The sequence below is a fragment of the Narcine bancroftii genome, chromosome 6, assembly GCF_036971445.1.
Source record: "Narcine bancroftii isolate sNarBan1 chromosome 6, sNarBan1.hap1, whole genome shotgun sequence".
NCBI classification, from domain to species: domain Eukaryota; kingdom Metazoa; phylum Chordata; class Chondrichthyes; order Torpediniformes; family Narcinidae; genus Narcine; species Narcine bancroftii.
The window spans coordinates 196,286,124-196,311,451 of record NC_091474.1 but is presented as its reverse complement, the minus strand read 5'-3'; the positions used below and the strand labels follow the sequence as shown (position 1 = coordinate 196,311,451).

The window sequence follows — 25,328 nt, the reverse complement described above, 5'->3', positions numbered from 1 at the left end:
GAAGGTGTGCATGGTAACCGCTCTCCATAAACCTATGAGAAAAGGTTCTAACAAAGTACTCCACGTTCAACTTCATTTTACTAAACGAACAGACACAATTTTAGTTCGTGTCTCAGGGTTATTTCTGCCTGTATCAACCTATCTGACCCGGTGTTTTTTTTAATTTTTAAAAAATGTTTTTCTAACACTTTACTAAATTTTTATTGTCTTTAGGAATCGCTATAACTGCGGTTAAATTACAATCATATCACCACATCAAAATATCTCAAATATGTACACGCCTTTTCCAGAATTTTGAATGTTTGGATATGTTCTTTGTAAGAAAGCGCAATTTACTGATATGTTTTAAAGGTTTTTTTTTGTCTCATTTTATCCGACTGTAGATTTGTTGTTAGATTGTAGACGCACGTTTAATAAGTACAATGTTTTATACTGCAGTATATTTTTTTCGAAAAAAATGTGGCAGGAACTACAACATTTGACTCTGTTTTTTTTATTTATTCAGTATTGTACAGTGCTAATTCGGAGGCGTGAAGACGCTAGCTATCATATTTGTAATAGTCCTCTCGTATAAAAGGTATTGCATTTCTTGCCACCTGAATTAGTTTTTATTAAACATTGGGATAAAACTTTTAGTCGGTGATCTGTAATAATTATAGCGCCTGAAATGTATTGATTTATCGTTCACTTATTTACTTCTTTGTGTTTGTGTGAATTGATCCTGTTTGCTATTTCGCAGGTCTCAACTTCAGTTCCTGGAGATAAATGTATCGTTTGAGCTAAGCCCCTCTCTGTCTGATTGACACAGCCTATTTTCTGCTCACATATACTGCCTCTGTCTTGAACAATTCAGCGCCCAGGAGAAATGTCTCCCACTCTGTTGGGATTTTCTTTTAAACAAACCCGCAAATGTCGAGAACGGTGGTTAGTCCAGAGAGCAGTATTCTGGAATTTCATTTTCCCCTCCTTTTACCTCTTCCTGCAAGAATCAAAACTGCAGTCTGTCTGTGGCCAAATTCTCCTCTGCTCTCTCTCTCTCACACACACACACACACACACACACACACATACCCCTTTGCTCCTGCCTGTCACAGTGGATCTATACGGCAGCCTTTCAGGTCCCAATTTCCTAGGCAGTCTTGTGTCTCTTCGCCACAGTTTTGTAAAGGTATGTATATCAGTGCCTCTGTTATTATTTATATACTCACTCCATTTGCCTGCGAGCTCCATCTGTATAGGTCAAAACACATCATTAACATGTGCTATCGCAACGATAGTCTGGTGTTTTAAGCTGTTCGTTAAGAAAAGAACAAATAAAAGGAACAAAAGATGTGAGGGGGAAGAGCATTCACTGTACAGAAGTCTGAACCCCATGATGTGACGGCGGGGTGTCCCTGGCCCCATATACATCCTCGGCTCCGGGGTGAGCTCCTCCGGGAGGAGTCATTCGTTTCTCTTTTTGTCTTCTGTTACAAAACCAAACCCTGACCACCTCCTTCTCCAGCTGCAGGCTGTCCGCCAGAGAGGTGATTTCCTGGGCCGAGGGCTTTGGGCACTTTAAAAAATGGCTTTCCAAAGCCCCCTTGACGCTCACCTCTATCGAGGTCCTCTTTTTCCTCTTCCTGCCTTGGGCAGCAATTTTGTCTATGCTGGTGGGGCTTCCAGACGATGAGTCGGCCTCCTCCAGCCACTTGTTCAACAATGGTTTGAGTTTGCACATGTTTTTAAAGCTGAGCTGAAGCGCTTCGAACCTGCAGATGGTAGTCTGCGAGAAGACATTGCCGTAGAGCGTCCCAAGAGCTAGTCCCACGTCGGCTTGGGTAAATCCTAGCTTGATCCTCCTCTGTTTGAACTGCTTGGCGAACTGTTCCAAGTCGTCCGAGGTAGGGGTGTCCTCGTCCGAGTGTTCGTGACCCTGATGTTGGTGCTGGTGTTGGTGGTGTTGTGGCTGTTGTTGGTGGTGCTGGCTGTGGTCGCCGTGGTGATGTTCCTCGTGGGCTTCCCTCAACCCGTGATGCATGCCTTGGGTCGATGCTGGGTTGATCATGCCATTGACCGTGAAACCTGGCTGCGAGTAGATGAGACTTTGGCCGTTGGATGCCATGGTGGGGATGTGGGCTGAAGTGGTGTTGCCCCACGCCCCGTGGTGGTTGCCGTGTTGGTGCACCATGTGAGGCGGCCGGTGGTGCAAGGTGCCCCCGCTGTGGAGTTCGTCCCTCCCCGATTGCACCGTGGGTTTGATGTCTTGCTGGCCGAGGGGACTGGCCGCCACGCCGGCCGACCACGGAGATCCCTCGGCGTGTGAGAGCGCGGTTAGCCACTGATGAGCGTGGCTGAGAGGGTGCCCATTGCTTTGCATGTAATCATTCTGGACCAGTTTCTGTGCATCCCTGTAGGCTGTCCCTTGTTGCATGCTCCCCGGCTCGGTGTGCACGATGGAGTTAGAGGTGAGGAGATTGCCGCTCGTAATGTAATGATTAGATGCTGTGGTCGCCATGACTTGCTAAGCCGGAGTGATCTGACTTGTTAAACGAGCCGAGCCTTTGACAACTTGCACCGAGCTCGGATCATTGGCAGCAGCGCGAGCAGGAAAAGCCGACGCTGTGCGCGCGCCGGCGCCGGTCTTTCATTGGTGGCTTGAGGCTTGATTGATGTGAGGAGCCATGGCAACCCAGGCCGGGGAACAGCATCCCCGGCACGCGATTGGCGGTCGAGCCTGGTGGGGGATTTCTTTGATTGCTCTCCAGACCCATGCAGGCAGGGCAACCACGCGGAAGGAGGAAAAGAGAAAGCGGAGGGGAGGAGAGAGGGAGAGAGGCGAGGAAACAAAATGCTCCTGCTCTTCGAAAACAGAATTCAAAACAAAACCAGCAAAGTGAACAGCTCGAGAGTTCCGGCGCCTGCTTCTGTGTTACAGTGCTGGAAGTTGTAATTCCGTGCGGGTTAAGGCGACATGTCGCATGCCTGGGACGAAAGGGGTGCAAGTGCATTAAATACTTCGAAACAATAGGAACACAGTAACAAATACTCGGAGAAAGCTGTCAAACATCTCGAGAGGCCCCTGCCTTTTCAGAGTGGCTGCCGTGTGTTAAAGGAGAGAGATCTTCACAAATGATCATGGCACCTACTTTCTTGCTACGCATTTCGCTCACCCTCGGAAGTAAGACAAGCAAATCCAGCTCTATCCCAGATAGCCCCACATAGCAATCATTTTGCAGCAGTCGGTTCCTTTATTTTATAATATCGATTTCACTCCCGGTTACTTGTTAAAAAGTGTTTTGTGTTCTCGTCATGGTCATCAGCTCGTTATATCAGGATGGACGATCTCTGCCGCTGTCAGGGCTCGGTGACATGATCCAAGCCTACTTATTCCGGATCGTGAAACTAAAGAGAAAATGAAACTGATGCATAGTATTCTCCGTTCCGTGCACATTTGTTCACATTCACGAGGGGTGGAGCGGCTTTTGGTGTTGCTGTGTGACCAGTTGTTTGCTGCATTGCCCCCTTCCTTCGTCGGGAGCGGAGAGAACTGCCACTGTCCGCCTCCACTGGTACCAAAGTTTATCCATCTCGGAGAGGGTGGCGATTTGCACTCCGCCTCCGTCAACCGCTCGAGGGACTCTGCGTCTCCCTTCTCCCCCTCCCCTCCTCCCCCCCCCCCCCCCTCCCCTCTCTCTCTCTCTCTCTCTCTCTCTTGCTGCCAAGACTGACAAGGATCGGGTCTTAGAGCGAGGCTTGAAATGGTTACCAGATTCACATTAACATGAGCAAGCCACCGCTCTTCCCGTTTCCGGTGCAACCCACTTGAACAAATGTCAGTGTGAATGCAGCCAACTGTCCGGGAAGCAGCTTCCGCCATTGCCCGTGGACTGACAGTAGAGCCCACTGCAGTTTAGAGCGCAATGCAACCCATCCCATTTAGCCAACTAAATCCAGGGCAGAATCGCTGGCTCCCAGGTTTGACTTCGAGCCAGCTTCTCCTCGGACTGACTCCAGGCTGCACTGCAAAGGTTTTCGGGAGGGTGCTCGGACCCTCGGTGCCAGTGGACCCTCGAGGGAGGCATCGGTTCCGGCCCGCAGACAAACACTGGCACTTCAATCACATCGTCCAGCACTTGCCATTTCCGGTGTTACGAGGGTTACCACTGCCACTGTCATACTTTTTTTTCCTGTAATCAAAGGCACCGATGCTTAACACGGGAATACCCGCTCAGCGGCTGCTTTTTTTTTAAACTACGTGAAACCTGGAGGAAGAACCACGTTCTCTCCCTTGCGGGCGGGCAAGTTTTGGGTGTTCTGACAAACCTCGAAACTTTTTAAACAGTCCCATAAAACGTGCATTTTCCAGTTGCATTGTTCGCCGACTTGGTCTCGGTGGACCCATTAATCTTTTGACATCGCACTGCAAACGCAGACGAGGCAAGAGAGGAAGGGGGCGTGAGAGGTGAGCAAGGGGTGTGGACGTGGGGTGAATTGATACAGCAGCTTCAGCGCAGCGGTGATGTTGAAGTGCACTTGTTCGGGCGGTCATACCTGCAGAGAGTGAAACGCGAAAGTGTGCAGACACACACCGAAATGATGGAGGAACTCAGCCAGTCATTTCAGCATCTGTAGAAAACAAAGAACTATTGCCGATGTTTCGTGCCTGAGCCCTTCTCCAACGAATAAGCAGAATAAGGTTATTCCTTGAAGAATGGCTCAGGGGCACTAAAACGTCGGCAATAGATCTTTGTCACCTATGGTCGCCAAAAAGACCAACTGAGTTCCTCCAACATTTCTGTGTGTTTTTACTTGGTCCTACCTGCAGTCTTGATGGCTTCCGGGGAACAGTCTCACGCCCCATGTGTCTTCCCCCACCTCTCCACCCCACGTGGAACTGACCCAAAGTTCAGACATGGAACTCTTCTGATGCCTCTTTAACCTATAAGCAATCGATAGAAATGCTCGGAGAGTGCAGGCTTCTGACCTCCAGAAACGGTTCCACTCTCACTGCTGGGAGCGCTATGGCGTGTCCGGGCAGCGTTTCCTCCTTGCAGTTCCAGCTCGGCAATATAAACGGATTGCTTCTTGCCGGTACCTGTCTGGATTTTTTTAGTTAAGCATCTCCACGCACGACAGCTGAAACTGGTCGAAGATTAAACAAAAATACTGGAAATATTATACACAACAGAAATGAGAGTGTTACTGTAATACTTGCCAGTTGGTCTCTCGAGTCTAGACTGAAATTTTTAAAAAAAATTATGCCCTTCTGTCAATGTGTTTCCAACTTCCTTACTGCGCTAGACCGACCTGTTTACTCGAAGCTGGACATGGAGTTTGTCCTTTCCAGTGGTTTCGAACCTGTGAGCTTATAAAAATGAGACTTTCCCTTGGGAGTCTGATGGAGGAACTTGTGAAAGAGAACCTGTAATCTCAGGCCTTCACTATGGGTTTTGTAAAAGCATCCAAACTGCCTGTTTGACTACCTGGGAATTTAGCAAAACTTGTTTGGAACCTTTTTAATGCTAAGTAGCGAGATGGTGCCTCTATTTGCTTTCTTTGAACATAAAGAATTAGCTGCCTGCAGCGAAGAGCTCAGTGCGTGTGTCCGAGCATCTATTTGCAGCGTCTCTTTGTTCCTCAACTCAGTGTGTGGTGCGGCCGCCACTATAACTCGGGGCTGCAGCTGTGCACCACACCATTTAGATAATGATTTGAGCATAAAGGAGTAAACACAAAAGCATCCTAAATCTGACATCGGGTGTAAGACCTGAACATGAGACCAAGAAAGACTAGTTCTTACCTAACCCTTCAAGATCTGAAAAAAAAACGATTCTGTTCTTCAAGCGTGAGGGCTTATGTCTGGTTTGGAATTCGGGGCAAATGTAATTTCGATTTATAAGAACTCCCACCTTCAACTCTGTTTAATCCAGACGGCAAACGGGAGTCCAGGTCATCTGATTCCTTTAATATATTCCGATTTCAGTGGGTGGCGGTGGACTAAAACTGCTTCTACTTCTCTGGTGCTTAACAAACAGATCCCCTTAAATCTTAGCTGGTTGACGAGATTCGCTGCAAACGAGCATGGCAGAAGGGAGTAGACCCTCCTTGGATGCCACTGGCCAAAGTGTTAGATTGGCAAAATCACTGTTTAAAATCTATTTTGGAAGATCAATAAACTTTGATGTCCTTAGAAGAAATTCACTGTTGGCGCCCAGAGGAGAACTCCAAACTCGAAGTTGCACAGAAATGGTACGGGTTTACCCGTGTGTGTCGACACCTTTATGACGGGCTGTTACATTCAATTGCCCAAAATCTAAAGGAGAGAAAAGAAGGCAGTCTAGTTCCCTCAGCAAGGATCGCCAATAGCCTTCGGAACCCAAACCACAATCACGAATTTAGGTCGCTTGGAGAATTCGCGTCTGCCAATTCATGAGGCCATGCAAACAGTACCCGGGGATTCTCCTAAATTGTTAGCTGTCAGCTTTTATGACACGAGAGATCCTTTTGGTTTTTTTTAAATCATTTCTCCATTGTTCTATTGAATGTCGAGATGAGGATATTGTTGGCAGACTAATATTTATTGTCATAGAACATTACAGCACACGATGTTGTGCCGACCGATAGAAACCTACTCAACAAACTAAACCTTCCTTTCCTGACGCGTTTAACTCTTTTTTTTTCTGTGTTCCTATTGTACTAGCCTCCACCACCACCCCCGGCAATGCATTCCAATCGCCCACTATTCCCTGGGTTAAAAAAAACCTTAACCCTGAGGTCTCCCTTAAACTTTCCTCTCCTCAGCTTATACAGATGTGATCTGGTGTTTGTTGCTCTTGTTTCTGAAAAAAGGTGGTTGATGTTCACCTTATCTATGCTTCTCCTAATCTTGTAGACTTATATTAAGTCAAAAAGAAAATCACTATCTCTGTTAACCTTGTCTCAAAAGATACTTCTCTAATCCAGACATCATCCTCATAAATCTCCTCTGCACCCTCTCTATAGCGTCCACATCCTTCCTGTAATGAGGCGCTCAGAACTGAACACAATATTGCAAGTGTGGTCTAACCAGAGATTCATAGAGCTGCAACATTACCTCACAACTCTGGAACTCAATCCCCTGACTAATGAAGGCCAGCGAACCGTAAGTTGGACCTTCCAAAATGCATCACTTCACACCATTGCTTTGAGAAGATGGTGGTGAATAGCTATGGTTCTTCGAAGGAAGGCATTCTCATAGTGCTTTTGGGTGAGAGTTAAAGCTTAAATCAGAAGTGCTGATTTATTTCCAAGTTGGGTCAGAAAATTCATGGAGGAATCCTGCATGTGGCAATATTCCCAAGAATGTGAGGCTCTTGTCGTTTTGCGGTGTTTGGTGGAGGTCTCGGGTTTGGGACATGCTGTCAGAGTAGTGGGGGATGAGAACTGCAAGTTCACACTGGAGGTAGTCTGGTGAAGGAGGTGAATAATTAGGATGGTGGAAGGGATGTAGGCCTTTGGGCTAAGCTGGTGTACTGATTGCATCACTGAAAAACTGTACCTGCCGGAAGGAAGAAAAAGAGGACCACTGTGAAGATGCTTTGAGGGGAGGTGTGAGTTGACTGCTGATATAGAGGTGGGTCCATGCTGATCTAGGTTATTGAGATGAAAGAAACCTCAAAAAGCACCAAGAAAAAAACACCCTGAAACAATGGGAGAAAAAAAAGTCAAGACAGCAATCTTTCCTCACCTGAGGATGGGGGCAACATGCATGGTCGGCGCAGGGGAGGGGGGGCCTCTTGCGAGGGGCTGTGCCCCCATATGCTCGCAACCATCGCTCACCGTCCGACCTGCACTGCTCATTTCAGTAGCGTGCGTCAAGCGTCATTAGCATCCAGCTTGACGCACACCAGTGACTCTCCGCACAATAAAAGCAGTGCTTTTGGCTGCTATGTCAGGGGAATGGAGGAAGTTTATGTCCGCTTGACAGGTAGGCCACTGCCAGCACCTTCCCCGCCTCCCCACTGCTGAGAGATTTTATGACTGATGGACTATGCCCCACCCGTTTACCTTCATGGCTTCCTCTTACACTCATTCTGGCACCAACCCTGGCAATATGGGCAGCTGACAAAGGGAGAGGAAACTTCGAGATGGTGGGGACAGAAAGAAGGAACACAGAGCACAGAAAAGATTGTGTGAGAGAAGAAACATTTTTATAAACCCCACCCCAGTCCTTAGATATCAGGAGCCTTTTCAAAGCTATTGCTCTCTAGGTCCTATTTAGGAGCACTGAAACACCCAAAGAAGCACAGCTTCATGACAGGAAGGATAAAGGATAGCCATAGGATTGAATAGATGCACTGGAAGATTAATGGATCTCACCTCAGGTATGCCACCAGCTTCATCTCCAGAGACACCATGCCCTGGGAAAGATCATAGAACCATTGCATTGCAGAAACATTGTAGCACTGAAACAGGCCTTTTTGGTCATTCTAGTCTGTGTCAAACCATATTTTTTGCTTAGTCCCATTAAGCTACACCCAATCCAGAGCCCTCCATACCACTCTCATCCATGTACCTGTCCAAATTCCTCTTAAATGTTAAAATTGAGTCCATATTCATCACTTCAGCTGGAAATTCACTCTATACCCCCACTACTCTCTGTGTGAAGAAGTTCTCCCTTATGATCCCCTAAACCTTTCCTCTTTCACCCTTAACCCATGTCCTCTGGTTTGTATCTCATGTACCCTCAGTGGAAAAAAAGCTTATCTACATTTACTGTCTAGCCCACTCATAATTTTAAATAGCTCTAGCAAATCTCCCCACATTCTTCTATGCTCCAGGGAATAAAGTCCTAACCTGAAGTCCAGGCAACATTCTAGTAAATCTTCTCTGCACTCTTTCTATCTTATTGATATCTTTCCTGTAGTTAGGTGACCAAAACTGCATACAATACTCCAAATTTGGCCTCACCAATTTCTTTTACAACTTTAACATAACATCCCAACTCCTCTACTCAATATTTATGAAGGGCAATATGCCAAAAGCTCCTTTACAATCCTATCCACCTGCGATGCACTTTCAGGCAATTATGTATCTGTATTCTCAGATCCCTGTTCTACCACACTCCTCAGTGCTCTACTGTTTACCATATATGTCCTTTCTTGGTTTGTCCTACCAAAATGCAACACCTCACACGTCTGCATTAAATTCCATCTGCCATTTTTCAGCAAGGCTTGACCTTGATTGACAGGTGAGGTGATCAGGCTCCAGCCAGAGAGGTCACACAACCCACATTCCCACCAGATTCCAGACAGAAAGCCCACATTATCCTTACAGTCCACAGTGACACCAGGTTCCAGACAGAGAGACTACATGACCCTACACGATCCACAATAGAATTGTCTATATAGTCAGAGGAGGGGTTAGAAACAAGAGGTGGGAGAAACTCTAGCCAGGCACATTAGTGGTAAGGGTGCAATGTCGTAAAATAAATGTTTAATGATAGAACTTACGGTAAAAAATTGTTCATACGACAAGAATGTGAAAAGCCTTTGTACTGTTTTCCTTGCCTGTGTTTTTATATTGTGATAAAGTATATTTTGAAATAAAAAAGTAGAAGGCATGTCAATCACATGAGTTGTTGTACCAGATGGCGTCAAATCTCATGATGTAAAACACAAAATGCTGGAAAAACTCAGCTGGTCAAAGAGTGTCCTTTATGTAGCAACCCGATGAAGGGCTCAAGACTAAAACATAGGTTATGCATTTTTAACTTTGCTATATAAAGGACACTGTTTGACCAGCAGAGTTTCTCCATCATTTTGTGTTTTTTTCTTAATCCCCCTAATTTTCACCTAGCACCCCACCAGCCCCCAATTTCAACAACTTAACTGCCAGAATTTCTTGCACTTACTACAGGATCCCACCACCATGCACATTTTTGCTTCTCCTCCAGTCTTGGTCTTCTGTAGGGACCACTCCCTCCGAGATTCCCGTGTGCAGTTATCCCTCCCCACCTATTGCACCCTTGGCACCTTCCCCTGTGGCTGCAGGACGTGACATCCATGCCCACACCTCCTCCCTCACCATGGGCCAGGGCCCAAAATAGGCTTTCACATGAAGCAACACTTAGCTTGTATATCTACAGGCCTGACTGGCTCTACCTTTGTGGCCTTCTCTACATCGGTCACAAATGGAACTGCTTCGCTAAGCACTTCCACTCCCTTAGAGACCTCTCAATAGCCAACCATTTTAATTCTGAGTCACACTCCCATACTCACATGTCTGTTTAGTGGAGAAAGGAGGGAGGGGACAGCAGCAATGAGGGGGAGGAGGGATGGTTGGATGGGTCAGGGGAAGGGAGGGGAGAACTGGAAAGACAAAAAAGGGGGAGGGGAAAGGCGAGCAGGTTTAGTAGAAAGCAGAAAAGTAAATGTTAATGCCACCTGAGTGCCCAAATGGAAAATAAGGTGTTGTTCCACCATCTGCGGGTGGTCTGGGTGGAATAATACATAAGGCTATGGACAAACATGTAAGTCTGGGTGTGTGACTCGGAATTGAAATGGTTGGCCACCAGGAGGTCAGAGAGGAGGTGCTCAGTGAAGCGATTTCCCAATCTGCGACCAGTCTCTCTGATGTAGAGAATGCCACAAAGGGTGCATCAGATGCAGTAAATACGTCCTCCTGATGTACAAGTGAAGTGTTGCTTCATGTGAAAGGCCTGTTTGGGGCTCTGGACTATGGTAAGGAAGGAGGTGTGGGCGCAGGTGGTGCACCTCCTGCAGGCACAGGGGAAGGTGCAGGAGGTGCGATGGGTGGGGAGGGATGAGTGCACGAGGGAATCACAGAAGGAATGGTGCCTGTAGAATCCTGAGAGGGGAGGAGAAGGAAAAATTTGTCTGGTGGTGGGATCTGAAGTAAGTGCTGGAAATTCCAATGGATATTGTGTTGGATGCAGAGGCTGTGGCTGCAGGAGGAGCAGGTGAGGATGAGGGAGAATTCTATGTTGGTTACATCTGGGGACAGAGGGGGCCAGGGCAGATGAGTGGGAAATGGAGAAGATGCAGGTGAGGGCTTTGTTGACAGTGGTGGAAGGGAAGCCACATTTGTGGAAGAAGGCAGACATTTTGGAAGATCTGGACTGGAAGGCCTCATCTTGGGGACAGATGCAGCAGAGACATGGGGATTGAGAGACATTGAGAGAAGGGGATGGAATCCTCACAGGGGACAGGGTGTGAGGAGGTGTAGTCCAGGTAGTTGAGGGAGTTGGAGGGTTTGTAGTATATGTCAGTGGCCTGCTTGTCTCCTGAGATAGAAACAGAGAGATCCAAGAAGGGGAAAATGTTATCAGAGATGGGCCAGATGAGTTTGAGATCAGGGTCAAAGCTGGATGCAAAATGGATGAAGTTGACGAGCTCATCATGGGTGCCTAATGCAGTCCTGATGTAGTCATTGATATACTGGAGGAAGAGTTGAGGGGGTCTTGCCTGTGTAGGCATGTGGGATGAATTGCTCCACAAAACCCATAAACAGGCAGATATAGCTGGGGTCCATGCAAGTACCCATGGCCATTCCTTTGCTTTAGAGGAAGTGAGACGAGTTAAAGGAGAAGTTGCTTAGAGTGAGGTCAAGTTCTGCCAGGCAGAGGAGGGTGGTGGTTGAGGGAGACGGGTTGGGTTTTTGGTCCAGCATAAAGCAAAGCACTTTCAGCCATCTGAGTGGGGAATAGAGGGATAAAGGGATTGGTCATCCATTGTTAAGATGAGGTGGTCTGGTTCAGGGAATCTGAAGTCATTGAGGCTTGAGGAGATGGCGGGCATGTGAGATGTTGTGGATGTAGGAGGGGAGGGATTGGACCAGGGGAGAAAAGAGAGTCAAAATAAGATTAAACTAGTTCGGTGAGACGGAAGCAAGCAGAAAAAATAGGTTTGCCTGGATGATTGGGTTTGCATATCTTGGGTAGAAAGTAGAAACGGCAGTGCAAGAGTAAGAGAGAATGAGGTTAGTAGCCATGGAGGGGAGATGACCAGATCCAATGAGGTTGGAGATGGTGTTGGAGACAGTGGCTTGATGTGTAGTGGTGGAGTCCTGTGGGAGGGTTCGATAGGAGGTGTCTGAAAGCTGTGGACTGGCCTCAGCAAGGTAGACCACAACTGCATTATGGGTGTTTGATGGTGAGATTGGGATTGTTGTGGAGAAAGTGGAGGGCAATGTGTTCTGAGTAGGTGAGGATGGAATACAAGAGGGTGGTAGTAAAGTTGAGATGGTTGATGTCCCTGTTGCAGTTGGAAATAAAAAGCTCCAGAGTGGGCAGCTGGCCAGGATGAGGTGTCCAGGAAGAGGAAGAAGGCTTGAAGTATGAGAAAGGGTCTTGGGTGGGGGGTGGAGAGTCATGGTCATGGAAGTGAGCCCAGAGGCAGAGGTGACAGAAGAAGAATTCGGCATTACAGCCTAATGTCCTTTAGGAGAGGCAATTTACCATCCTTACCAGGCTTATTATATAGGGAAAATGGCCCATCATATCACTGTGTTTAAGGGCAATTTAGCATGGACAGTAAGAGCTGTCATTATCAGAGATACCTGTAAGCTATTAAGAAATATTTTTAAAATCCTTAAGAAGGATACTGACTTGCTGACTTCTAGAAATTTGATAACCATAGATTGAAGTCTGCATTGAACATGCAGGAGTTACAGGAATTATTCAAATGCATCACATTTTATGGACACAAAAAGAGGCCTAATATTTCATCGTGGTTCAAAAAAAGAGCCACCCACCCCAGGTTCAGAGTTCTGCAGATCATGTCTCATCAAGTACACATTCAAGGGCTATTTAAATGACATGAGAGTTCCAGACCCAGACCAACTTCTAAGTGAGATACTTTTTTAAATATTTTAAATATTTTCCCCTGGTTTTTGACTGCTCTCCTTTTTGAAATAGGCTCTTTTACCTCATTGGTGAACTTCATTATAATTTTTTTACAGGTTATTTATGTCTTGTTTCAACCTCCTCTGCCCTAAAAGTAACTACACTAGGCTATCCACTCTTCATTCCTATAATTTTCCAGCTCTGCCGACATCTTTGTACATTTGTCCAATTCATTCCTAGTACAATTGCAACTGTAATGTGATTACCAGAGCTTCATCTGTTGTTACAGGGATTATATACTATCCTTGTAGAATTTTCCTGCTGCCACATTCTTTGCCTTTGTTAATGAATGATAGCATCCAATTTTAACCATCTTATTAAGCGGAAAATTTAGGTAATTTAAAATAAAATGGAGTACTGAGTCTATGGAATCCCACTGTAAATGTCTTCTGGTGATAAAAACATTTGTAAACTGTCGTCGTCGTCATCGTCTTCGTCGACGTCGTCGTTGTCTTCTTCTTCTTCTCCTTTTCCTCCTCCTCCTCCTTCTCCTCCTCCTCCTCCTCTTCCTCCTCCTCCTCCTTCTCCTCCTCCCCCTCCTCCTCCTTCTCCTCCTCCTCCTCTTCCTCCTTCTCCTCCTCCACTTCCTCCTCCTCCTCCTCCTCCTCCTCCTCCTTCTTCTTCTTCTTCTTCTTCTTCTTCTTCTTCTTCATCTTCTTCTTCTTCTTCTTCTCCTTCTTCTTCTTTTTCTTCTTCTTCTTCTTCTTCTTCTTCTTCTTCTTCTTCTTCTTCTTCTTCTTCTCCTCCTCCTCCTCCTCCTCCTCCTCCTACACCCTTCATTTTGAGAATTTTGGGGTGGCTGATGAAATCAATATAGGACCACAAAATCTTCCATAGATAGGGCAGGAGATGGCGATGGAGCAGGACAGTGGGGAATTGGTGGGGTTGTCCACCAAGATCAAGGACTCTGGATAATCTTAATGCATGGCCTTAAGGTTCTCAAAACTGTCATGAATGTTCCTTCTCCACTTCCAGTACATTGTGGAAAGTATATTAACTAGTTCCATCAAGGCTTGGCTTGGAAACTGAATTGGTTAGGAATGCAGGAGGCTGCAGAAAATGGTAGGAACAGGCAAATGCAATACAGGTACTGGCTTTGCATCCATCAGAGACATCATAAAAGGCTCCCATCACCCTGGCCGCGCTTTATTGTCACTGTTACCTCAGGTCAAGAACAGTATTTTCACAACCACTATCAGGTTTTTGAATCTTTTCTTTTTACCCTACCAGAACACTACAACAAGACTGCCAAAGATGTTTTCTTAACTACTGATAAAATATCCTATGGACTACAGGCCAAATGTTAATATTTATTATTGGTTATTTATTTTATTTTCTCTTCCTTTTATAATCATTATCTTCTTTCTCTTAATTACATTTAATTTAATTTAATTGTAATTTATTTTTGAAATTTAATTTAGGTGTACAGCATGGTAACAGGTCCTTTCGGCTCACGAGCCCATGCTGCCCCATTACACCCAGCTGACTTACAACCCCAGGTCCATTTTGAAGGATGGGATGAAATCGAATCCCACAGAGAAAACCCATGCAGACACAGGGAGAATGTACAAACTCCTTATAGAAAGTGTGGGATTCAAACCCCAGCCCCGATCAGTCACACTGTAACAGCGTTGCGCTAATCGCTACGCTAACCGTAATTTGTGTTGGTATGTTTTATATAATAGAAACTGCACCAAGTAAGACTCATTTAATCCATAGATTATATTCATGAGTGTGACAAACACTCATTTAGTTGTCATGAACAAGATTCCCAGGAGTCAGGGGAAAGGTTGCATATTCTCCACCAGGCTTTGTGTAAACTATTGCATCTTTTGCTCTGCCTGCCTGCTAATAATTTTTTTTCATGACACAGTCTGGAATAGATTGATTGCTTTGGAAGCTTTCTGTTTTTTTAATAGTTTATTTAAAATGTTTGACCATACATGCAGTCAATTACAAAATTAAAAATTACAAGTACAAATGTAAATCCAGTTTACTCCATGAAGATTACAAATTTACTCCATGAAGATTATGCCCCAACCCCCAATCCCCACTCACTCAAGAAAAACCCCCAAAGAAAATATATAAGTAAAAGCAAAAGGAGAAAAAGATAAAGAAAAAGAAAAGAAGGAAACAAAAGCAGAATTGATTGCTGAAATGTGCTACAAAGTTCATGGATCATAAATTGATGTGCCATTTAATTTTCTTTGGAGAAGATGAACGCAGGTCTCAAGGGTTAGGCAGAACACAATTAAAGATTTATTTCTGAAAATTGTAAATATGGATGCCAAATGTAAAAATATGTTGTACTTATTTCTTAAGTTATAGGTAATTTTATCAAGGGGAATACAACTATGTATCTCTGCAATCCAATGTGCCACATCTAGATATGAATCAGACTTCCAAGCAACTACTATATGAATCAGACTTCCAAGCAACTACTATACATTTTCTAGCCACTGCCAATGCAATTTAAAAAAAATTCTATTTGATATTTAGATAATTTCAATTTAGGTCTTATCCCTGTAATATTATCCAATAAGAATAATTCTGGGTTTTGTGGAAATTTAGTTCCTTTAATATGCTCTAAGAAATTTCCTAGATCGACCCAAAAAGGCCTCACTTTAGAAAATAACCATGTTGAATGTGAAGAAGTTCCTACCTCTTCACTACATCTCAAACATCGGTCTGATAAGTTTTAATTTAATTCATTTAATTTCTGTGGTGTGAGATATAATTGATGCAAAAAATTATATTGTACTAATCTATATCTTAGATTTATTGTATTAGTCATACTATCCCGACATAATTCAGTCCAGGTTTCCTCATCTATTCTTACATTAAAGTCTGATTCCCATCTCTGATTTACTACAGTTTAAAAACAAATAAAGAATAAACTCACTCACTTTCAGTACACCATGAAGTCAACTTTTAAAAAATTTGCTAGACACAACATGGCATTCTTCAACTCACCAACCACCACCCAGTTAAACTCCTCTGACCTTCTCATTGGCTCACTGCCACATGGGTGATCCTGACGCCCTCAGTCTCCTCCTCCTCCTCCTGCATCTGAGATTCATCACCCATATACTGACACAACAATGACATCTTTGTGTAAATTTGCAAGTTGTTTCAGAGATAGTGCTGATAGTATTTTTCCAGTGCCTTTGGTTTTCTTTTCTAGATGGTCCAGGTCTCAGAAACACAGAGAGTACAGGGATCGCAGCTGCCCAGTAGACTATGAGTTTTGTGTCTTGACTTTCAACTATGCTTTTCTTTATTGATGAGTAAAGAGTTTCATAGTGAGTTTCATCACTGATATAGGAAATTAACAACTTTCCATTTGCTGGAAGGCTGAGTGGGTCACTTCTGTGAGTTGTGAATAATTATTTTATTTATTTCTTTTTCTTTGGCTTGGCTTTGCTGACCAAGATTTATGGAGGGGGTAAATGTCCACGTCAGCTGCAGGCTAATTTGTGGCTGACAAGTCCGATGTGGGACAGGCAGACACGGTTGCAGGGGAAAATTGCTTGGTTGGGGTTGGGTGTTGGGTTTTTCCTCCTTTGTCTTTTGTCAGTGAGGTGGGCTCTGCGGTCTTCTTCAAAGGAGGTTGCTGCCCGCCGAAATGTGAACTGTATAGATATGAGTTAAAAGCCCATTCTTTTGTATTTCATTGGAAGTGTCAACAATGGATTGAAGCTTAGACTCTGACTGGACAGAATGCAAACGTTGCCAGCATTTTTGAAATGCACCGCACTCTTTGACATTTCGATCTTCCATCTTAAAAATGCAACCAAGATATTATTTTTTTACCAATGTGTGCTTACTGTTCCTGATAAATCTCTGCTTTTCTCAATAAATGTATTGTCCTTTAGGATGGATTGCAATAATTCACCCATCACTAACATTAGCTAATTCACTGTAATTGCAAATAGTGAACCTATGAAAAGCATGTGAACTGGGACGAGCTAGAAGGAATCCCTGGCCATTTTGAGAGAAGCTGCACAGACCAGCTATTCATGGACATCTTCCACCATTCCTTACTGCAATCTGAAGTTCCCACATGCTTCAAGAAGACCATTACCACCCTGGTGCCAAGGGAAAACAAGTCTACATGCCTGAATGACCACTTTGGGGCAGCTCTGATATCCATCAACATGACTCAAAAGGTCGGACATAAATCACATCAAATGCAGCCTGCCTCAAATTCTCAATTCACCTACTGCCGCAACAGGGTCATGGCAGACATTATTTCCCTAGCCTGACATTGGAATATCTCGATAAAATTCAAGATTTATTGTCATGTAAAGTGCAGAACAAGTAATATTACACAAAATTGCCATCTGCCTGCCATAAGGCAGATAAAGAGTCATCATTAATTTTGCCTGATGCCCCATACAATAAGAGAGAAAGAGATACAAAAGGTAGTCCCTTCACAGTCATTGAGTGTCTATGGGTTCACCTCCAGCATTCCCGCAGCCTCTGCAGCTGCACAGACTCCTGTTCAACTATCGGTGATCCAAGCTCCAGATCCAAACCTCCAACATGATCAGGAAGACCCTTTGTGAGTATTTTTTGCCCTCAACCTATTCTCAAATCCTGACTCTGATACTCAGTCTCTGGCAGCCTGATGCCCATACGGCTCTCCAGACCACATTGCCAGCAGCCTTTGTGGGTCCTTCAGCCACTGAGCACCCCCTTGCTGGACTGCTGCTTTAGTCACCATCATGTATGTTATCTCCTCTGCTTTGCCTTCTCAATGGTGGGGGTGGGGGGGGGGTGGGAAGGTTTCTCTCTATGTCTGGTGCCCTGCATCAGTCTGTTGCTCCCCTGGAGTCTGCAACTCCTTGTGTCTGCTGCCGTGCACAGGCAATACCATCTTGGGCACAGACCTCTACAGCTGCAGATCTTTAAAATAAAATACCCTCGGCTGCTTTAATAGACCATTTATGCACCCAAAAACATAGGTGTTAAACTTTTGTTTGATAACCATAGATCTGTTTTCAACATCATAGTCCCAACAAAATCTTTTCGAAACTCCTAGACGTAGACCTCAGCACCTACTCTGCAAATAGATTTTCAATTTCCTGACCTGCAAATCACAGTGAGTGAGAATTTAGCTTCATGCAGCAATTTGTAGTCCACTTTTTCTAAATCATGTTTCAAATTCTGCCTTATTCAATTAAGAGTCTTTACTTCTTTTCCATACTTATACTTCACACTGATACTCTTTCTATTTGTCCAATTTCATCATGAATTGCCTTGGTATTTGTGGGCTTCTTACACACTTACATATACCACTGAATGCACTTGAACTTTTTTTTGCCCTTCATTGGAGTTTATATTGTAGTAATTGAAATTCCACATTATTATTGTTGCCATCCTTCAACCTTCAGAATTTTGGTGCTTCTTCTCATTAGGAAGACCAATGGACACACAATTCTTCTCACATAGCAGCCCTTCTAATGACTGTGATTGCTTCTTTAACCAATATTGACATCTGCTCCTTTTTATTTTATTCTCCCTCCCTCTCTCATCTCAAAATTTTGAAATCAGGAATGTTTAAGCAGTCCTGCCCCTCTTTCAGACACATTTCTGAAGAACAATGGCTTTACAGTGCCAATGATCAGGACCGGACTGGAGTTCAAATCCCAAGCTGTCTATAAGGAGTTTGTACATTCTCCCTGTGTCTCTGTGTGTTTTCTCTGGGTTCCTCCCTCTGTTCAGCAACATAAAAGGGTGTTGGTTAATTGGGGATATATTTAGCGGCACAGATTCGTGGTCCAAAATGGCATGTAACCATGCTGTATGTCTAAATAAATAAAAATTTTAAAATAACTAGATATTGTGCATCCATTCATCTATCAGTGTTCTTGGGTCACTTGCCTTGTTCATTATATTCTTTGGATTTATGTATTTACCAGGGGAACAGCCAGCCAAAATAAAGAAAATCCAACTCTAAAACTAAATGATTAAATATTTTAAATGGAATTATCTTGTTATGCACTGATGTCTTCACTTCGTGGACATGGTACTCAAAGGACACTGCATGATGTGTCAAAAACTTCTTGGATATGTAACTCTAACTTGCCACTTCACTGTTTGAAGTTCTGAAGCTTCAATGGAAGCTCTTTATCTGTCTGCATCCCAATATTCTCATGGGTTTAATTTCTCACACCAAATGTGAAAATGAAACAAGCTCATTCACACTACAGAGAATTAGATGAGTTAGCGGTTAACACCATAGCTAGCTGGTTACAAATAGCAAGGTGTAACAGGAAAATAAAATGAGTGGGTTTTCAAGGATTTGGATCAACGACAGAAAACTTCAAGGTTTCAATAGGGTATTTTATTAAAGAGTAATGTTAAATGTAACATTAAGAAAACAGCAAGTCTAAGATACAGCATAACAACCATCAAAATGGCAAGTTTCATGCCCTTCTGCTCATTAAGGCCTGGATAATTTTTGAGGTCCTCGACACTGATCACAATTGCACTCCAAGGAGCAGTCCCATAAGGTCTCTCACAACTCATGTATAATCAAGGAGCATTCATTTCTTTCCTAATCTACATGTATTAGTTAGCTCCAATTCTAAAAATAATTATTATTCTAAATGATAAGCAAGTATTTACATTGTCAACTGAGTCAATCTCACTTGTCTCAAGAAACAAATTCATCTTAGCATATAGAACCATAGAATTCTACAACACAGAAACAAGCCCCTTTGGCCCTCCTAGTCTGGGCCAAGCCATTTTTTGTTGTTGCCTAGTCCCACTAACCTACACCTAGTCCATAATCATCCATGTACCTGCCCAAATCTTTCTTAAAATTAAGATAGCATAAATAATAAAGATAAAAGTTGGGGTTGTGGTGCAGACAATGTGTGTTTTAATATTTTAGTTTTATTTTTATTATTTATCTTTTACGCTTTATGGTTTATTTAACACCCAGGTTTCTTGAACTTTGAGGAAGATCATGGATCCCAAGGATACTAGGCTATGTTTTTTATGTTATGTATATTTGAATAAGTTGAGGGAAGGTGGGGAGGAAATAAGGGGAGGGGGAGGGAAAATACTGGACTCTGTAAATTATATTGCGTAGCAAGAAAATATATTGTTTATTTGCATTTGCATGAATCTTTGAAAATAAAATATTCAAAAAATCTTGAGCTAGCATTCACCACTTCAGCTGGAAGCTCATTCCATAATCCCTCCACTCTCTGTGTGAAGATGTTCAACCTAAACTTTTCCCCTTTCTGGTTTGTATCTCACCTACCCTCAGTAGAAAAAAGCCTACCTACATTTATTCTATCTATCCCCCTCACAATTTTAAATACCTCTATCAAAATTTCCCCTCATTCTTCTATTCTCCAGGGAATAAAGTCCTAACCTGTTTAAACTTTGCCTGTAAGTCAGTTCCTGAAGTTCGAGCAACATCCTAAAAAATCTTCTCTGCACTCTTACTATCTTATTGATATCTTTCTTGGTTAGGTGACCAAAACTGCTCACAATACCCTAAATTTGGCCTCACCAATGTTTTATACAACTTTACTATATCATCCCAGCTCCTATAATCAAATCTTTGATTTATGAAGGCTAATATGCCAACAGCTCTCTTTACAACCCTATCCAACTATGATGCCACTTTCAGGAAATTATGCATTCCCAGGCCTCTCTATTCTATCCACTCCTCAGTGCCCTACCATTCACTGTGTATGTCCTTCCAAAATGTAACACCTCACACTTGTCTGCATTAAATGCCATGTCATTTTTCAGACCATTTATCCAGCTGGTCCAGATCCATCTGCAAGCTTTGAAGACCTTCTTCGCTGTCCACCATGTCTCTAATCTTAGGGTCGCCTGCAAACTTGCTGCTCCAATTTACCACATTATCATATAGATCATTGATATAGATGACAAACAACAATGGTCCGAGTACTGATCCCTGAGACACACTATTAATCACAGGCCTCCAGTCTGAGAATCAATCGTCCAGCAATATTCTCTAGCCATTGTTGAATCCAGTTTGCTGCTTCACCCTGAATACCGAGCATCTGAACCTTCCTGACTAACCTCCCATGCAGGACCCTGTTAAAAGCCTTACTAAAGTCCATGTAGACAACAGCCTTTCCTTCACCAACTTTTCTGCTAACCTCCTTGAAAATCTCTATGACATTCCTTAGGTCTGGCATCCACAGGTTTCAAAGCCTCATGATTCAAAACATGTCTTGCTTTCCTTCTCAATTAACATGCCTACATATTTTGAGAACTGGGAGCAGATAACATTTTAAGTAAAAAGATCTTTTTTAACCCTCACATTGCACAAAGAAAGGATGGACTAAACTAAAAACAATTCATGTTTCATGTCTTAATTTATTTTGAAAAGGAAATTTTAACATATGGGCAGGAGTAGGCCACAATGTCCCTCGATCATGCCCTGCCATTTAATATGATCATGCATGATTTATTCTGGCCTCAACTTGTCTTCTGTGCCAGTTCCCATAGCCATCAATTCCCTGATCTTTAAAGTATTCATCTCCCTTCACCTTAAGTACTTCTAAATATGTAGCCAAGTCTTATATGGTGCAGTACAAATTGTTGGTTCACAGTAAATCCATATAAAAATTCTACAGTTGACGTCAATGAAATCAAACATAGTGTGGGTGATGAGCCACAAGAATATTTTCTAATCTATGAAGTACATGCAAGGCTAAATATGGAAGCAACAAATAAATCTCAACAAGGAACAACAATGCAAAGAATAATGACACTGAATAGAATTTCCAGCTAACCAGTTTCTTTCAGAAATAGAAGTCAGAACCTACAGTCTAGACAGAGTTTGAAACTAAACCAGAGTTTAATGATTATTATAGATTAAGATGGAGGAAACAGGAATCTGATAGAGATTAAACATGAACCAAACACTGAGTCTCAGTTAAAATTGAAATCTGATTATGAGACAGAGCTAACAAGAGCTTGACAGTAAGTGACATCAAACAAGATAGTGAGAAATAAAATGATACCTGAGTACGAGAGTGAAACTGAGATTAAGATAAATCTGTTGGAGGGTCTGACATTAAAATAATTCTTAATGCTAAAACTGCATTTAATACAGAATGAGAATGAAACTGATGCTAATTCTGAATTGGGCAGAAGGACTAATAATTAAATAGAATAATTAAATCATAGAGTTTTACAACACAAAACCTATTTGGGTCAACTGGTCCATGTCAACAGAGGTAGCCACATTTGCTTACATTTGAGCCATCTTCCTCAAAACGTTTCCTGTCCATGTTCTCGCCTAAATGCCCTTTGACTGTTGCATCTATCAGATTCCCTAGCAGCTTGCTTCACTGGCCTACCACCCTCGGTGTGAAAAAAGGTGCTCCGCAGATCTCCTTCAAACCTTTCCCTCTTACCTTAAACCGATGTCCTCTAGTGTTTGACTCCCCAACCCTGGGGAGGGGGGGTGGGGGGGGGTAAAAACATTATACGACTACGTTATTTATCTATGCCCCCTCATGATTTTATATACTGTACCCATGTAAGGTCAGAATCAGAATTTATTGTCATGAACATGGCACAAAATTTATTGTTTTGTGGCAGTGTCACAGTGCAAGTGTTTATATAAACAACCTTGCAAAATAAATAAAAAATAGTGCAAGGAAAAGTCAAACTAGGCAGCGTCTATGATTCATTGTTCATTCAAGAATCTGAAGCCAAAGGGAAAGAAGCTGTCCTTGTGCCACTGAGTGCTCATCTTCAGGCTCCTGTACCTTAATCCCGATGGTAGCAGAGTGAAGAGGGCATACTAGATGGTGGAGGCCCTTGAGGATAGAGGCTGCTTTATTAAGACACTGCCTCTTGTAGATCTCTGGTGCCTGTGATGTCACAGGCCAAGTTAACAACAATCTGGCATTTTATCTCATCCTGACCGTTGGTCCCTCTGTGCCAGGCAGTGATGTAACCAGCTAGAATGTCTCCATAGTACACCTGTAGAAGTTTTCAAGTCTTCAGTGACGTGCCAAATATACTCAAACTCCTCACAAAGTCTCACAAACTCCTCATCTCTCAATCGACTGTCCTCTTGGATGAAAAGTCCCGGCCTATCTAGCATCTTGTGATAACTCAAGCATCTAGTGCCAACAATATCCTTGTGAATCTCTTTTGCAAATCTTGACAGTGAGTCTAAGTGTTAAATGGTGGTGGCTCTGTGATTAAATCAAAGCTTCCTATGAATCTCACATCAAACCAGGAAATATTGGTGAATTGGAGATTAAATTGGAATTTGATCATTGGAATTAAACTAAGTAGGATCATTATTCTGACACTAAGATTAAATAATTTTTATTGAATTTGCACCAGAACCCTATTTACCACTATAGTAGGCTGTATCAAAAGGGGTGATAAGTCAACATACAGGAGGGAGACTGGAAACTTGGCAGGAAGGTGTACTCACTCAATATCACCAAGATCAAGGAAGGTTTATCTATTGTAAAAGGGATTAGCTGATTTTGCGTCAATATTAATTTTGGTATTTGGTCATTTGTTTTTTTTCCTTTCTAAATTAATCTTCTTCCATATATTGAGTAAATGATGCAATACTGGTGAGCTTTTATATCGTACCAGCTTTTCATCTCACTTATAAAGTATATGTTCCGGTACCTTCTCCCCTATTTTATCTAGCTCTATCTTAGTCCAATCTGGTTTTTCCCTTGTCTGATATTAATACTGACGCAAAATCAGCTAATCCCTTTTACAATAGATAACCTTTCCTTTAGAGTATGAGAGAGAAAAGGAATTAAAAGAATAGAAAATTGTTTTTTGGGAAATAATTTATTAACATTTGAACAAATGAAATACAAATATGGAATAACTCATGGTACAATGTTTGCATACCATCAACTGAAAGCCTACTTAAAGGATAAATTGGGAAACAGACTGAGATTACCAGAAGGAAGCAGCTTTGAATATGTGATTACAGACACAATGATAATTAAAAGATTTATAACAAACATGTACATCAAGCTGCAAGATAAGGAAAATGATGAAATAAGCTATAAACCCAAACAAAAGTGGGAAAAAGATTTAAACATAAAGATAAAAAATGAAACATGGGAAAAGTTATGCTCTGGAACTATGAAGAATATAATAAACACAAGGTTACGCATGATACAGTATAATTGGTTACACAGGTTATATATCACATCCCAAAAGTTAAATAAATGGGACCCAACATTATCAGATAGATGTTTTTGCTGTAAGAAGGAAATGGGAACAACAGTACATGATATTTGGGCATGTGAAAAAGTGAGTAAGTTTTGGGAAGATCTAAATCAGGTATTAAATAAAATCACAAAAAACAACATTCCAAAAAATCCAGAGATCTTCCTGCTAGGTAATATAAGAAGTAAAGAATTAGGCCTCAAACTGGATGAAGCACAAAAAATATTTATTATGATAGCCTTAGCAGTAGCAAAAAAATGTATAATGTCTACATGGAAATCAGAAGAGAGCCTGAGAGTACAGCAACGGTACATGGAAATGAATAAACGTATTCCATTGGAAAAAATAACATATAATTTAAAAAATAAAGTCACATTATTTGAGCAAATTTGTGAGCCGTACATGGAACATGACAGAGAGGGCTTGCCTCGGACCTCCACCCCCTAAAATGATAAGAAGACAAAACGACTTGATCCAGTGTGTAAAAGTAGATGACACATTTTTCTGGTTTATAAGAGGGAAATGTTTGTATGTATTTTGATTGATATGGTTCACTGTGTGAAAAATAAATAAAAAAATTAAAAAGAGATCAAGGAAGGGAAAACCAAAGGTATACGATCCAGTGATCACTGGGGGTGGAGAGGTGGAGAGGGTGAGCAAATTTAAATTCCTGGAAGTCACTATCATGGAGCATCTTTCCAGGACATACTAATGACAATGTGAAGAAAGCGTGTCAGTGCTTCTATATTCTCAGGAGTTTGCAGAGGTTCAGTATGTTATCAGAAACCTTAGCAAACTTCAACAGATGTGTTGAGGAAAGTATGTTACCGGCTGCATCATGGTCTGTTAGGGGAGCACTAATACTTTTGAGTGTAAATCCCTGCAAAAGATAGTAGATACAGTCCAGTACATCACAAGCAAAACTCTTCACACCATTGAGAAAATATACCTGGAATTCTGCTGTTGGAGTGCAGCAGAAATCATCTATGATCTTCACCACCCAGGACATACTCTGTCTCGTCGCTGCAATCAGGAAAGAGGTACACATGCCACAAGACCTGTATCTTCAGGTTTATGCACAACTGCTACCCCTCAACTATCAGAATCTTGAACAACAGACTCATTTGCATATTATTTATTACTGTATATTTATTTTCTGTAGTAGTGCAGTTTGCTTATATTTTTTTCTTCTTTAGAACAGTTTATAGTTACCAGT

At 42.6% G+C, this 25,328-nt stretch overlaps 1 protein-coding gene across 1 annotated transcript; it reads right to left on the bottom strand.

Annotated features, from left to right (window-relative positions):
* Positions 1–208: 208 nt before the first annotated feature.
* pou3f2b (POU class 3 homeobox 2b) lies at positions 209–2,834 on the bottom strand. The gene has a single exon (XM_069888315.1). The coding sequence runs from the start codon at positions 2,495–2,497 to the stop codon at positions 1,349–1,351; it is 1,149 nt and encodes a 382-aa protein (XP_069744416.1). The 5' UTR covers positions 2,498–2,834; the 3' UTR covers positions 209–1,348.
* Positions 2,835–25,328: the final 22,494 nt, after the last annotated feature.